Source organism: Nothoprocta perdicaria, unplaced genomic scaffold (genome assembly GCF_003342845.1).
Source record: "Nothoprocta perdicaria isolate Ctin4 unplaced genomic scaffold, notPer1 scaffold_180, whole genome shotgun sequence".
In the NCBI taxonomy this organism is placed as follows: domain Eukaryota; kingdom Metazoa; phylum Chordata; class Aves; order Tinamiformes; family Tinamidae; genus Nothoprocta; species Nothoprocta perdicaria.
Window position 1 is genome coordinate 1,482,785 of NW_020454983.1, and position 16,157 is coordinate 1,498,941.

At 36.4% G+C, this 16,157-nt stretch overlaps 1 protein-coding gene across 3 annotated transcripts in view; it reads left to right on the top strand.

Annotated features, from left to right (window-relative positions):
* Nucleotides 1–16,157, top strand: part of LOC112945060 (calcium-activated potassium channel subunit alpha-1-like) — a 208,254-nt gene that overhangs the window by 96,037 nt on the left and 96,060 nt on the right. For 2 of the 3 annotated variants that reach the window (XM_026036576.1, XM_026036577.1), the window contains exon 2: nucleotides 7,096–7,260. In XM_026036576.1, coding sequence (XP_025892361.1) covers nucleotides 7,096–7,260 — 165 coding nt within the window. Of the gene's footprint in view, nucleotides 1–7,095; nucleotides 7,261–9,440; nucleotides 10,167–16,157 lie in introns of those variants that run through there. The other variant, XM_026036578.1, reaches the window with a different exon arrangement.

The window sequence follows — 16,157 nt, forward strand, 5'->3', positions numbered from 1 at the left end:
ATTTTATGTTACCTCTAAATGGCCAGGATTAAACTGCCCTAGTTTCTACAGATAAAGTTAATTTTAACAGTCTTCTTAATATTTACTATCCAGAGGTAATGATTGATTGAAAAACAGGATATGCATTTAGAGTTGGGTATTATGTTAACAGCAGCAAAATTACAAATAATTAGCTAAAGTACCTCCTATGATTAAGGTAAGCAAGTTAGCAGTGATTTTCCCCCTTATTAAAGACTTCTTTTCTTCGTTTTTTTTAAACAAGACTTTGTTTTGGGGAATGATTTAGTATCACAAAAATGTAGTTGCTATGAGCAGAGTGAGATGTTGTTTTCGTTAGTTTGTTTTGGTTTTCTTTCTTTTCAATGCCTGTAGAAAGTGTTCAGTGAACCACTTGTGTTTAAGATGTCTTTTATTTCTATAGCAAAAAGAAATTTGGTGTGGGTTGATTAGTCAATGGGAWGTAGTTAATTTTTCATTCAGTTTCAGTTTTCATTTCTTTATAATGTCTTCTATCGCTTAAGTCTCCAGCTGTATTCTTTCCATGTGAATTGACTCCTAGTAGATGGAAGTAAGCAATATTAGTGGAATTAGTGACAGAAAGTGCTTATACCTTTCTACACTTGTCTATTCTTTTGTATCCATAATCTCTTCCCTTCTATAGTTCCGATAACTCAATTTCAACAGACATTGCTGATATTTTTTACAGGTTTAACTTCTATCATATGAAACCTTGTTACTCTAATGTTTTTAGAGTAACATAAAAATATGTTTTCGAACATTTGTCTTTGTTTATGGCTTGAACCACAGAACCAACTGATAATACCAGCACTCTGTCTTGAGGAGTAACTCTAACTTATGCACACCTATTTMTGCACTAAATAGACACCAAAGAACAATATGACTCTTTTGATTTAAACTCTGTGTACCCGTTAATTAAATGAAATGCTTGTTTTGCCCTTTTTTATGCTACTTTATAATTGAATAGGGACTTGGGGGAATATTTTAATATGATAATAGGTCAATCTTCTATTAATAAGGAATGTTCTTTTTGCAGTAGCAAAGGAGAAGTTTGTGAAAATGGGCCAAGCATTAGTKTGAAAATCTGTGAAAAGTTCTGTGAAAACTCTTAATGTATACATACCTGTCTTGTCCWTATTTTTCTATTTTTACAGACAATAACTTTCCTTGTTATCCAGGTTTTTAAGTTCACCAATCATTTTTTTCTATAGATCGACCTGAGGCAAAATAGGGTATGATGTATGCTCAGAAGCAAAAGGGAATTTGGAGAATCCCTTTTTGTGAATAAATGGAAATAAATTATTCACTAGATAATTTATCAAGCTTTACATAACTATTGGCATAAATGTGTGCTATTTTGAACTAAGCATCATAAACTCAATGCACATATTATTGCCATCTTTGCATGTAAATTTGCAGATTTTAAGCTGCAAGAATTGCATTCTTTCAATCTCTTTCATTATGTGTAATTTTAAAACATTGTTACTTTCAGTGGAGCTATACTGGGTCATTCTGCAATATTCTTTAATTTTCAACAAGTTTGACAGGAACTGTTTTCATCATCTATCTATACGTTCTTTTCAATATTACTAAGACTCTATTTTTCCATTTCATTGTAATGTCTAGAATGTTTCACTATTTTTTATTCTRTTATTCTGAGGAACTTAATGTCATGTTCTTCAATATTTGTGGAGTCTCTTGTTGGATCTCCAGTTGTGTGACCTACTATCTTGATACCTGGAACCCTTTCTCTGAGAGGTCATTATGCTGGTTGCAGGAATGTTGCTGGAATACTGTATTTTACTAATCTAGTTTTCCTTACCTGTCAGGTCAGGGTTTTAAAAATAATTCCCCCTACTGCTGCAATTTCTAGCAGTCAAAGCAATGACATAAAGAAGGGATTTTACATGTGTAGCCAATATGGGAAATATAAAGAGCAGAGGAAAAAAAAATAATCTATTGRGAGAGTGATTATCTGTGAATGAAGTAGAGAAGCCAGTAACAAGAAGAATGAGAGCACGTGTTTGGCATTGCAACCCAAGCTCTACAGAGCAAAGGATTTTCTGGTCAGTGCAGAAGGCTGTATTTTTGTTGCTGGAATAAGCAGGTATTGGCATAGAGCATCTCAGAGTCCCTGCAGAAAGCAAGGAAGCAATAATAGCTGTCTTGCAGGATTTTTGTATCTCACTATTGAACTAATAAGAACTTTTGAAATCTATTTTGGACTTAAGTTTTCTTAAGCTGCCAAATTTGCAAACACTGAATTACATAGCTTCTGAATATTTTATGAGAGAAAAATGCTTGGATATCTCATCAGACATGTTTTCCACAGGTCATTCTGTTTTCTTTTTTTAAATGAAAGGAGCAATGTTTTTCTGGGTATCAATAATTGATCCTCTTAAACTAACCAAACCATTACTGCAGTATGATAGCTGACGTCAGTGTAACCTTATATGGAGTAGGGTATACTAGGGTATTCAGGGAAATGTTGTGGATAGGCCAGTTTATAGCAAGTACTTCTTAAATGACATTTATTTGCTTGGCCTTTACTTCATCTTTTCTGTAAGTTTGACTCCTTTCAAAGTGATCTGTAAGTTCCACTGTTATTTTTCACTTTGCCTGTTTGGTCTGTCATTGTCCGTTAGTATTCTAGTGAAATCTTTGTTGGATAAATTCCGCACTGGAATAGGCGAACTGCTTCAGTGTTGCTGTTTTTTGTTGGTGGTTGTGGGCTGCTTTTGTTGTTCATTTCATTTGTGTTTAACACTGGATGGACTCGTACTTAGTAAGTTATGTACAAATTAGCAAGTGTAATTTAGGCTTATTAGTAAGAATTTCAGCCAATGTTTTGTCTGGGTGTATCTGATAGAGACCATCTGCTGTGACAATGTACCATGTGTCTTGACATACACTCTATACTACCCAGGTGTTGAGAATACAGCATAATATTATCACTCTAAATGTGAGACTCCCTTTAGGCTTATCAAAATGGTGAAAGAATCTACTGAAGGCCACAAAATGGAGCACTTGCTTTATCAGAGGTCTGCCAAGTAGAAAAAGATCTAGAGTAACATAAGCAAAAAAATTCTGCTATGTGTATCTTTGGTGGCTTTGAGAAAGCAGCTGAATTAAAAGATGTCAACGTAACTATAGAATTCTGGTGTGCAAGAATGGTTTGTGTGAAGGTGGTGTGGATCTGAAGCATTTACATATAAAATATTTCCTAAACTGTAGGTTCTAGGAAAGCAATGCTGTTAAGAATGGCAGCTAATAGAGATAGAATTGCAAGTTGCTGGCCTCTCAATCTAAGGCAGGCCTCATTTTCAAAAATGAAACCTATTCTCAAGTGTCTTTTCCCCCTTGTGAAGTCTGCTGTCTAAAAGTTTAGGCATCCTAGTGGTTGTGTAATTTAAGTCACTATTTACAGTTGCAAACATAACCCAAAGCATTGATGTTTCTGGTCGGTTGTGAGTAGATCACTGAGTGCCAGATCCTATATACCTTTCCTTTATACATCCTGTTCCAGGAAGGATATGTATTAAGAAATATGCCGCTTCTCACTTAATCTAAACAAACTGTTCCTGCCATCAGCTAATTAAAATAATGAGCACTTTGTGAAACAACAGGTAAGCAGACTGGATAAAGATAGTATTATCTTACTTGTACCTAGTGAGTCTGTAAATAATTAAACAATTACCGTCACTGTCCGATTCTCATCTTAAGTGCCTTTTTTTGGGTTGCAGTGTTGCTTAGTTAATCCTTTGAGGTGAAGAATTAATAATGAACAGACCTATACCGATATTCATGTGACTGATTTGTATACTGTATAAATGAAAGCAGTATGGAAGGCTGCCTTTACGGTCTCTGCACAAATATTGAACAAATAACTAGGATTTTTATAATTGCCAATTAAATATGTGAAGAGCCTAGCCATGTAAATGAAAAATATGAAATAACCCAACTAAACAGGAATATTATGTAACAGTAACTTGTCTGCATACTAGTTAGAACTCCAATGTTAGCAGGACTTAAGCTTGGTATGGAATTGATCTGCATACATTGTAGTTGACTCTGCTTCAAAGGATGCTTGGCAGAGGATTTTATTGCTACTAAAATTTTAATTTAGAAGTAATATGGGTGGGAGATTTTCATAGCTGTGAACAAAAAAGTGTTATAAAWGCACAGATACAGTCCTCCAAAGATATAAAGAACTTGAATACCCCCAGAGAATCAAATCAAATACTGAGCTTATTGTTAATATATTATTGGCAACTAGAAATCAATACAATGCCAAGAACAACTCTGGGGAATTAGGACTTACTGCAAATATGAAACACTTGCTTTTCTCCCTCGGTAAATTGACTTGCATGCTATTTTGCTGAGTGCTAGGGAATTTTGTTTTTACGTTCTTATGAATAGTCAAGTGTTGAAAGTTGTTTGATATATTGACAAAAGGGTATGGAGTAAGGAAGAAATATGGAAGCAACAATTGACTCTTACAATATTAGTATATTCAAGTTCACTACCATGAAATAGACCTTTTCATTCATCACTTCAAGTATTTGTAGATATGTGTATTTGTAAATGTTTCTCAGCATGATGTGTATCCTTGTTTATTTTAATTATGATTGGTTTAAATATAGTTGATGGGTGAAAAATGAAGGGAGAAAAAAATACCCTGCAGTTTGATCTTTGCTCTGCCAGTGACTTCTCTGGTGACCGAGTTAGCTAATCACTGTCTCGGTGTCTAACTGAGAGGAGATAATTGYACTCTCCTCACTGCCATGTTAATACTGAGTATGAACTTGCACAGAGTAGGAACGTGTGAGGTGCATGGTGACCAGCTACCCTGGGAAGTTTGTGGCCTGTCGGACAGGGCAGGCAGTGTGGAGGGAGAAGGGATGCGTGGCTCAGGATACAAGCAGTTTTTAGAGGCTGGAAATGCCACAGGGACTCCTTATGGGGCGGTGTTGGTTCTTTGCTCTAAGAGAGCACATTGGCTCTAGCCCTGCTATGGGGCACTGATCTGTGAATCTGGACCAGGCCTAGGAGCTCAAGCAGGATCTGACCCAGCCTAGGATGCCCGGGGATCAGGGACTGGAGCCAGCAGAGACTGATGGCCCTGAGCTGGCCTGAGATGGGGCCAGGACCTGGGCTGAGGCCATGGGGAGGCTGCTCAGGGCTGCAGTGGTCCCTAGGGGTGTTTGCCTAAAGCTCGGTGCTCTCCTGGACTGCAGTGCCTGGTATATGCACACCCACATCATCCAGGCTGGGGAGAAGATAGGTTTTGCTTTCTCTCCTGATTTATAATTAAAACATTAGTGGTGGTCAAAGCATTTCTTTAGGACCAACCTGCACGTCTTGAGCCACAAATYGTCTCTAGCCATTTATTGCTCTCGTGGGCATGTCTTGTGCCTTAGCATGAGCTCCTGGCTRTAGCAATGAGCTCATTTCAGCAGTTTGCTCTGTGCATGTGCAATGCAGCATCCCTCTTTCAGTGCTGCTTGCAAAGCATCTGATTCATTGCATCTATATTTATCACTGAATGAGGTCCAGTTATGCAAATACAAATAGCTTTTATCTTTTGTCTGATTATTTGCTCAAAAAGTATTGAATTACTGTTGTAACGATGAATAATTTGTTGCTAACAATATAGCCACCTCATGCTCTGTGTTGTAATTGCTAGTAGCAAGATAGAGCCCACGTTTAGGGTAGCAGAGAGGAATCTGATGAGCTAATTAAGATGCAAAACCCTGCCCTTGTGCAAGAACAACTGTTGGGCTCCATGTTGTGTTTTTAGAGTTGCTCTACTGCTGTTTGTTGGTGACAGATTTGTTGTAACCGCTTCATTAGCTCAGTCCTGCTCCTGGGAAGCACCCTTGACAGCGTGTCCAGCTGCGTGCCCAAGGTCAACTTGCAGCTCTGTGTTCTGATGGAGATGCTGTAATCTCCCTACCCAAGAAATAACCGCTCGGCAAGTGTCGAGCATGTCTGCTTTTAGCACGGAGACCCCAAGGGGGATTAATGGTGTTTTATGCTCAGTGGCCTATTGGCAAATGATCTATAAACAAGGTCTTCCTGGCCGCTGGTCCATGCTGAGTGCCTGAGGCACTAAGGTAGATCTATAGGCACAGATGAGGTGCTGCGTGCCGAGCTCAGCCCTGGGTTTGCTGACTTGCTGGTGTTTGCTCACTTAACATTACTCGTGAAGCATTCAGGAACTCTTTGGTGTTGTCACTGCTCATGGCACAGCCTGACGCTTTGTATATGATGTGTTTTAAACGCTACGCAACCCAGGATGGCTTTTCCTGTTGCTTCCCTTGATTTCTGTGCAGCCTCTGTGCCTGTAGCACGCAGGCGGTTAGAGACACGGCATCCTTGCTGCAGCATCCACGAAAGGCTGATGTGAATTCCAATGCAAGTGACTCATCAGTCAGCATAGTGCAGCTGAGACTCCTTTAATTTCCAGCTCCCTGTTCTGCAAGAGCCAACACACACTGACAGAAGGATTCCTGCGATATATTAGACGCTCTCATTGAAACACTAGCTTGCTGATAGCGTGGCAGCTCCCTGCAGGTTCCTTCTAGTGAACGTTGTTCCCCTCACACTTGATGATAATTGTCTTGTTACATTGTGCTTCTAAGAGAGGTTTACACGGATAATTCTAGTGGTAAATTCAAATTCTACAGGGTTTATGTTCACACTTAGTACATATTGATATGAACCAATAAATCAAAATTTCCTTCTCTCTCTTTCCTTATCTCTGTGATAAGTACATTTATGAGCAACTGCATAGTTGCATATATGGCTCTTGGCAATTATGCTGCACATAGGCATAGAACATATAGCATATTTTGTGGCACCTTTCTGTTTTTAATAATGTCAAGGAGTGTCATTATGTTAGTTCTGGTTGTTCAGAACAGCTGCTTCCAGAGGACGTGGTGATGTAGCCTGCTTAGTTTCTTTCAAGAGGACTGATTTGCTTATTCCTCAGCACAGACAGTGTAGCTGCAACTGCATGATGACTCCTGGTGACAATTTATTAAGTATTAACAAACCTCAAACCTTATTTTACAGGAGGCCCAGAAGATCAATGGTGGTGGAGATACACAAGCAGACGGGACCTGCAAGCCTACAGATGAAAAAGAGGAGAACGTGGCAGCAGAAGTGGGATGGATGACCTCTGTGAAGGATTGGGCAGGAGTCATGATATCTGCCCAGACGTTAACTGGCAGAGTTCTTGTGAGTTTTCTGTGATTTTTTTTTTTTTTTTTCCTTTCCACTCTATATATTCTTACTTCTAACAGCATTTGTAGTAAGCACTGTTTTCCTGGCATTAGTGGAAAAGATTTTCTTGGTTTGTTGCAGCAGAGTCAATCCACACTTTTTTTTTTTGTAAGTAAAATAACAGACTAATTCTTACTGCAAAGAGCTAAGTGGACATGGCAAGTAAGAAAAACTTTCTCCTACTATAGTCTTACATTTATTTATTTAATACCTCCCGCCCCCCCGCTCCCAAATTAGCTCAGTATGCTTGCACCATGACCAGGATAGAGTAGTTAGAAATGTAAATATGAGTTTGAATTGGATGTGCCATAAAATTTAGGAAACATCCCAAAGATGATGTATCTTGCAGATTAAGTTCACTGGAAGACTTTATAATTTTCAGTTTACTTAAAGCATTTTATAGCTTTGTCAAATCATACTGAAATTCATAGTCTTATTTGTGGAGCCCATTGCTGTCAAAAGTATCTTGATTTTGAGTAGYTGATTAGTTTGATTAGTTTTCCTGTTAGAATGCAGGTACTTATAAATTATCAGATGAAATGATTTAAATATCCTGTCTGGTTAAAATTTGTGTAATCTCATTGAAACTCTTGAGGTAGTTTGGGACAAAATGAAAACAAAATTTTTGTCCTTGGTTGTTTCCTTTAGTTGAAAGGTATTTTACTGTGAATCTGTTCTTGTCTGTAATTGTGGTGGTTTTTTTTTTTTTTTTTTTTTTTTTTTTTTTTTTTTTTGAGGGGGGAGAAGGTGGAGGGAGGAAATAGTGATTCTCAGTTTCTTCTTCATAGGGAAAATTTGAAGTGGATCAGTTGCTATCATGTTTTTGTCTTGTTTAGCTCTGCAGTAACCCTGTTTTCATTAGTTTTTATTAAAAATACCTTATGCTTTTTTGCTTGTTACACAGTGACTTTTACCAATAGCATAGAAACATATTTCAGTGTTGCTTTTAGCATTACATATGTCCTCTGTGTCAACCYGGTGTATTGATGATTTTATGAAACACAGCTTATTGATTTCTCTCCCCTTTTATTTTTTTTGATATTTTGAACGTTAAAATGACAACTCTTGGAGTCATAATTTTTCTTTTGACTTAGCTATTAAGGATAGAGGTTATCCACAAGCTGGAATTTTATGCTGCTAGCTTATTTAATCACAAAGGAGCCTGCATTGTCTTTACTGAGGTGAATACCAGCACAAACGCAGACAGTCAAGACTGGAGCTTAAAATATAGAACATGTTTTWCTATGTCTTTTTCTTCAGGGAATTTATGCAATTCTATTTGATTTTCTTTCTTTTCTTATTTTTTTCTTACAGTGTACCCTTGTCTCTCAGAAGGGACTAGTTTATTTCCATTGTTTTATTTCTAGGCAGGTGAATAACGTTGTAGAGTCAGATTATTTCTGTGAGTGTGTCTATAATAATAACAACATATGATTAAGGCTATTCTGCACGCCAGGCTCATCAAGAGTGTTAATCATCTGAGGCATATGAGTAGCAGCAAAGACATAGTGTACGGAATGTAATAATTTTGCTGAGCATAGAAAATAGGATGCATTTAACAGGGCATACATTGGTTTGGGGATTTGACTGAATTTGTTTTCAGGATGGAGTATATCTTTTGCAGTATGACTATTTGTGGATTTAAAACTTATTCCACAAAAACGTTTGCTTAAAGTTAACTGCTCAGTGAACAGTTTTTCTTGGAAATAATATTTACWTTATTTGTAGCTATAGGATGTAGCTAAGTTGAGTTCAATAATTTAATTGTCCAAGTAAATATTGTTTTAATATTTTAAATTTAATACCATTACTTATTCCTACCAATAACTTGTTCCTGCCAAATACTAAAGTTCTGATTCAAAGCACTGGATGTGGGCGAAGAATTATAATTGATCATTAGTACAGGATGATCACTGGAAAGCTGTTGTGCAGATGCTGCCTTGGTGTATTTGGCAAYCATAGGAGACAAGCTGGCAGGGTTGTGTATGTAAAGTGGAATCTTAGCATTTTCTTCTCAATGCAGGATAAAATTGATTTTCAAGAGTACAGCTCCAAATCTATGTGCATGTAGTACAGAATCACACTTTTATATCAATGTAAGACAACTGTTGGGTAAAGCAAACATTTCTCTTCAGGCAACAGTWGCTGTAAATTGTAAGGAAACCTTCAAGAATCAGAGCAGAAGACTGTCTTCAACCTAGCTGTGAAACTAGCTGAAGAATTGCAGCTTTTTTTTTTTTTCTTTAAATGGAAAATTATGCTAGATGTTCATTTTTCTTTCTTTAAAGATGTAGTTGAGAAACAAGTTGGAAAAGGTTTAGAACATTCCATTTCAAAATGGCCATCATAGTTTTTTGATCTTTAACTTCACTAAAAATTTGTCAAAACTGCGATGGAAAAGACTGAAAACAGTTACACAAAATACTTTCAACTGATCTGACATGACATTTATGAAATTATTTTATTCAAGAACTTTTTTAATAGTTAACTTTCAAAATCTTTGTTAGCATTTTTCCAAATAACGTATTTCAGTAAATCTGTTTGGAAAACAAGAAAAATTTCTTGTATGTTAGATGATCTGGATTGTTGGATGCAGTTAGTGACATGATTTAACCCATCCTAGACCTAAAATCTTAAGCCTCTCTGCCCACTATTTTCTTAAAAATAAATAAGTAAAATCTTTAATTGACTGATGGAAAACAAACAAACAAAAAGCTTAATAACTGAAAGTAAGACAGAAAAAGTATAATGTCATCTTAGTCTCCTGCTGTTCCAGTGACAAGAGAGAAATTATATCCTATAAGTTAAACAGGATAAATGAAATCTCTTGAAACTCTGAAATATTCTGGCTTCAAATTAAATATTCAAATAAAAGGAAGGGCTACCTTTTACATATGTGTGTATATATATATATTAAAAAAAAAAGACTTATGGTAGATTTCTGGGCCTACTGTGTTTCTTGTCAGCAATGGTGTCAAAGCAGGTATGTTATCTAGATTTTGGGAGACTTTGGCCATCACTTGTTTTGACATTATGTCAACTTACTGTCTAAGAGTATGTAATTTTTTTTTTAATGGCAGCATAATCACATGAAAGTGCCATGTACATGAGATTGTTGCTCAATTGCTACTATTGCAGTTTAGTGGTTTGAATATTGTAGAGAGAGAAGACTGAAATAGAACTAGACACTAATTTGAAAGTAAAGGTAGTTTTACTTTAGGAGCTTAAGTCCCACTTTTAAGTATTTGACTTTCAGAAGTGCCTTATGCACAAAGGAATATTCACACTGCACGATATCATCTGGGTAAGGAATAATTTCCAGAGGGTGATTCAGAACATTCTCCAGTTAGCATCCTCTTTTGTTGTCTTCTTGAGGAGCACAGGAAGATGAGCTGGCAAAGCACAATGCATGAAGTCTTGTGGTCTGCACATCCTTTTCCTCATTCTTTGGGTTTTAAAGCATGACTGGGACTGGATCTGTTGGGTGGCACTGCCTTTGAAAGTGTGACTCATGCTCTTAAATAATGTAGGCACATGAAAGAATTTTTCACGTAGCTTAAAAATCTGTCCATATGAAGTTRCATAAGAACATGCTAACAGAACCCAAGCAGTGCTGTTTGCAGTTGATGCTGAGTGACATAAATATTAATTACCATAAATGGTATAAATGGACCTGAAATCTGCTCAGGAAAAAATGTGATTTGTTTTGAAGTACAATATAATGCTGTTCCTTGCTGTTCCAAGGTAGATGATGGAAAAATAGAATAGGAATTCCTGAGGTAGGCTTTTCAGAAAATAATAAAATGCATTCATAATTAATCTGAACAATTAAAGGTGTTTAAGAGCTGATTTTTGCTTCCTGAAATTAATTTTTATTAATCATTCGAGTATGAGGAAAAATACTTCCTTAATTGTGTAATTAAAGTGGATGATATAGAAGATAAACCTGAAAGTGTTACTGCAGTTCAATCTAGGTTCTGGTTGTGTGTGAACACTCCTTTTTTTTAATAAAAAGAAAAAAAAAAAAGAAAAGGCAGTAAAGAAGGCTGGGGTACTAGTGTGAAACACTACATCATAAAGGTGTCAGGTATCTTTTGGTATCTTTTAATAATCGGTGAAAGTGGGCAGAAGCCTGTTATTTCTTTCTGAACTGAAGTAAATACAATTTCAGACACAGCTTGTTCAAGTGAAGAAAATGAAGAGAATATTTTACAGACTGTTTGATTTTGTGACCAAGTTATTATTTGTCCTCTTAGATGACTTAGCTTATTTTAGGCTTTTGTATCATCTCGATATTTTGATCTCTCTCTCTCTCTCTCTCTCTCTCTCTCTCTCTCTCTCTCTCTCTCTCTCATATTTAAGGGCATTTACCTGAATATCTTTCAAACTATTTCAATAAGCCAATGCTAACTCACCAGATTCATAATGAAGTCAGTGTCTCGCTTTGCTTAGTTGCTGTCCACTTCTCAAAAGGCAATATTACTGTTCTTATCTGCACTAGTTTTCATTTGAGTGTAGAGGATGAAATTACTTTTGTATGATGGGAGCTAGATACTCACTGCTTTCAGTTTGAAAAATTAGAAATAACAGGTAGGTATCCAGTCACCCCCTTTACTTGTGGCTTCAAATTAAAAAAAAATGGTGCTTGTGGTGTTAGTTGGGCAGATATGCCCTCAATATTTTGGACTGGTAGATCCACAGTTGTTACAGGAACAGAGAAGATCCCATGCRGGTCTTTGGTCTTTTCAGACCAAAATATGTTTGTTGACTGACAGCTTTTTCAATGTCAGCTGATGCACAACTTGTAGCTGTTTTTTCTAGTCGTCAGCGTTTCATGACCTACGCATGGCAGAGACTTACTCTTTCAAAGCCTTCTAGTGTCGTGCCAGCTCTAGTAGTCTGCTCCTCCCGGTTACTGAAGAAAGCAGAGTCAATCAGAAGGTTTTACATTGCTTTGCTAATGTTCTTACYGCTTACTAGCTATATTTAAAATGGCTAGAGGAAGCAATATGTGAAATATTGTTGTGTCTTGAATTAAAAAGTGGCTTTTTATTTCCTAGTGTACATTTAGGATAAGCTATAACATACTTTTGATTAGTGTGTAGCTGTTGCTATATTCTGCTCATCTATCYTCCAAAATTTGTGTTCTGTCCCACAMGTTCCAAAGATGAAAAATACAAGGCTTGCAAATGTTTTGTCAAGTTATAGCACAGTTTTGGGGTTAGTAATAAGACTTCACATTACTTCTTGCTTCACAGTGAGTTTCATACTGCCATATTTGTGTATCTTCRTTTCAGAGAAATTGCTGTCAAAATTTTAAAATGTGATTAAATTTTGAATCACACTCRCATGTGTGCTCTGTCTCTGTATGTGTTCTTTTAAATGAAATATTTCATCTCAAGGTAGATATTTACAACRAAGTGGACTCAGATTCTTTTAAGATTAAGGAAAAGAGCTTTCAATAAGGTGAAGTTGCTTAGCTGCCAAAACAAAATTCATCAGCACAGAACTTATTTGGGGGTCTTGCGCTTTCAACAGTAGTAACATTTCTTTCATGACTTCTATAAGAACAGGTGCTTAAAGGAGAATGCGGTATCCCTGACAGATATGAATTTGGAGAGGGCATGTATATTTGATATGCATACATTTTTTTTTGACAGTGTTCTTGACAATGTCAGATATTTTACGAGGCTTGCAAACCAGCAAGAATCCTTGGGCACTATGTAGCTTCTCAGAACATGATAATGAATATTAACAGGGTTATATAGGGCAAACAAAGCTCTCATGAATTTTGGTCTCTCTCGCCTTCCATTGTAGAACCCTGTTATCCTGGAGGCCTCTTGCAACCCATCTTGTTCTGAATTACCATATAAACTTTTGTAGAGCATCTTTAATGTTCCTGTGACGCAGCTGATCTGACTAGGTACGACTTAGCTTAGAAAATCAGGTATTAATTAGACTGATAACAGAAACAAGATATATACTGTTTGGTTTAGAGCATTTCATACTCATTTCACGCTCATATTTTGCGAATCTGAAGCTGATATTAGCCTTTTAGCAGTGATGAACGTAGGTTCTTGGATGACAGGAGCTAGGTTTTGCAGCCTTTCTTGTAGTAGAATGACTGTCCTTCGCCTCAGTGCTCTGTGTGTGGTTGTGTGTTGTTTTGTTTCTGTTTGTTTTTGATTCTTTTTCTTCCCTCTATTTCTTGACTCAAAATCCAGACCAAGACTCATTTTCCTAGAGTTTAAAATAATTCCTGTAATCAAAAGAAAGACTGAAGTTTCTCAGTATGTAGTTRAAAGTTTAGTTAGAAACTTGAGTATATCTTTTGAAAAGTTGCTCACATAAATTTGGGATTTTAACTGATGAGATTGTTAAACATTTCTAGGACATTCTAATGATTAGAGTAATGATCTAATCACATTAACAATTATCTTGTCTTTTTGTATGCCTCTGTGGGTGCCAAAATGATATATAGATGAGACTAAACTACACGTGCATCTSTCTTTTCAGGCAGATGACTTCTTATTTTACAGATTAAGAAATTAAAACACAAAGGAGCTGATGATGACCTCGAAGTGTAGAACTCAGTAATACTCATATACCCATGACAGCAAGTACGTGGCAGATGACCTTCAGAGTGTGTAAATATAGGGCAGTACATCCAGGGAAAAAGATGGAAAGTACACCTGAATCATTCTTGGGGCTATGCTTATGATGCTTCTATGCTTATGATTATGAAAAACAGAGCAGATATCAGTGTCATGATAGATGGTACTTTGAAATTGTTGACTCAGTCTTCAGTGGCAGCCAGACAGACAAAAKCCTGGACATCATCAAGAATAAGATTGAGGCCATCGCTTTGCTGCTATATAGAAGAGCAATGTCCACACGCGCGTCCATCTTGAGTACTTGTGAAATCCACATTTTTATATCTTAAGAGGGACAGTGTTAAAGTATGGAGCAAGTCAACTCTAAGCAGTAAGGTAGATGGAATTTCTAAGTAAATTTGAAAACAGTTGGTAGTTTTAGGTTGGGAGAAGGCTTATAGGAACTAGAGCTAACAGGAAGTTCTTCCCAATTTATGGCAAACTGGTCTTCACCAGGGACTGACTGATGAAAGCACTAGAAAGCACTTCATGAAACTTGTGTTGAAGAGCTTTCTTATATTGGTATCAGTGAAGCCTCTGGATTTTTCTCCCTCCCGCCCCCAGTGGGCTATATAAATAGCATCAGCAGGTTCAGGAATATATTGGACAAATTCATGGGCAACATATCCCAAACAGGTATTGACAAGAATAGGAGGGATAAGTGTCAAACATCCTTATGACTGTATAAGAATCGGCTACTCGAAGTTTCCTGAAATATATCTGCTGTTACCACTATCAGAGATTTCTCTTACTTTACTGGGCTGACTCTGCGATATGTCTTAACAGTTTTCAAATATATTTTTATTAGATCACTGTTAGATTAGTTCTATAGCTTARTAAAGAAGAGAAAGAAGACATTTATTAATTCAGAATGGAATAATGGGCAAGCATATTACCTTTCACACACAGATGTTCAGCTRTTCTTAAATCTTGTTTATTTGCAATTATGTTTCTGAGTCTGTGTGTAGCAGATTTTTTAATCTTTTGACACAGAGTTGTGTTCTTGAGTGTATACCTTTTTGGTTATATAATGTCTGTATAAAAGCTTCCCTTTTCTTACGTGGTCAGAGAATACGTAATTAGTACTTAAAGCCACAATCTCATCAGGGTTAGGACATTTGTATGGAGATAATGATAACATATATAAAGTTGCTGAAAATATACCTTTTAGTGTATTTTAGTGTTAGTACAGACCAATTTGTCTCAATTGTTCCCAAATTATTAAGTGTTTGCARGTGTTGCTACTTAAGTACTATTTGTAGCGATTGGTTTGAATTGTGCTGCTCTACTTATATATGTGTGTGTGTGCATGTATATATACATATAAAATTCTCTGTTTAGTTATTTTTATTTTTCCATAGTCCTTGGTGCCACATAAAGGAGTCCAAGAGATGTGTTCTAGATTACTTTAATCTCCTGTGACAACGATGTGGGCTATTTCCTGGGTTTCCATAGGAATRGGAACAATGCTGCTCCGTTTGAGTTCATCAGATACTGAATGATAATGGCACAGAGTAGGAAGTGTTGAGTAAGTCTTGCTGGTTTCTATGGTAACTGCAGCTAGTTTAAGTTATGCATTTTATTTTTCTGGATATTTATTACTGCTGGGACCAAAGATGGTTTTTCAGGTTTCCACTTTGGACTGAAGTATTTACTCATACCCTCTTTTCTGTAGAAAAGAATTTTTTTTACCAGCTGCAGCATTTCTAGTCATAAGACCTTTAAATAGATGCTTCTTGTTTATTTTGAAATTGCCAAAACTTTTCATTGTATCTTCTAGAAATTTGTTTTTTCTCAAGATATAATATTTGAGTATTTAAATTGTTGATCTAAGCTATGCTACAGCTTTACTTTCTATTATGTTTTAGCTAAGCGTATTGATAATCGAGCATAAATAGTCTTTCTTCTCCTCATTTCCCCAGTTTAAATACAGACATGTAGAGATTAGTTAGGTGAGGAGGAGGTAGCCCAGGGTAGAAATCAAATCAAGAAAAGAATAAACAGAATATTTGATAACAATATCTTATTCACTGTACTAAGAATTGGGCTTAACTGGACTTAAGTTTCACATTGTTACTTTAAAAAAATGAAAGTCTAGAACTAAAAGATTAAGTGCATGTTTACCTTGCAGATACAATTCATAAATATTTATCATGCTTAAAATCAGACTAACTTGGTAAAAGCCACTTTTGAAAGCCA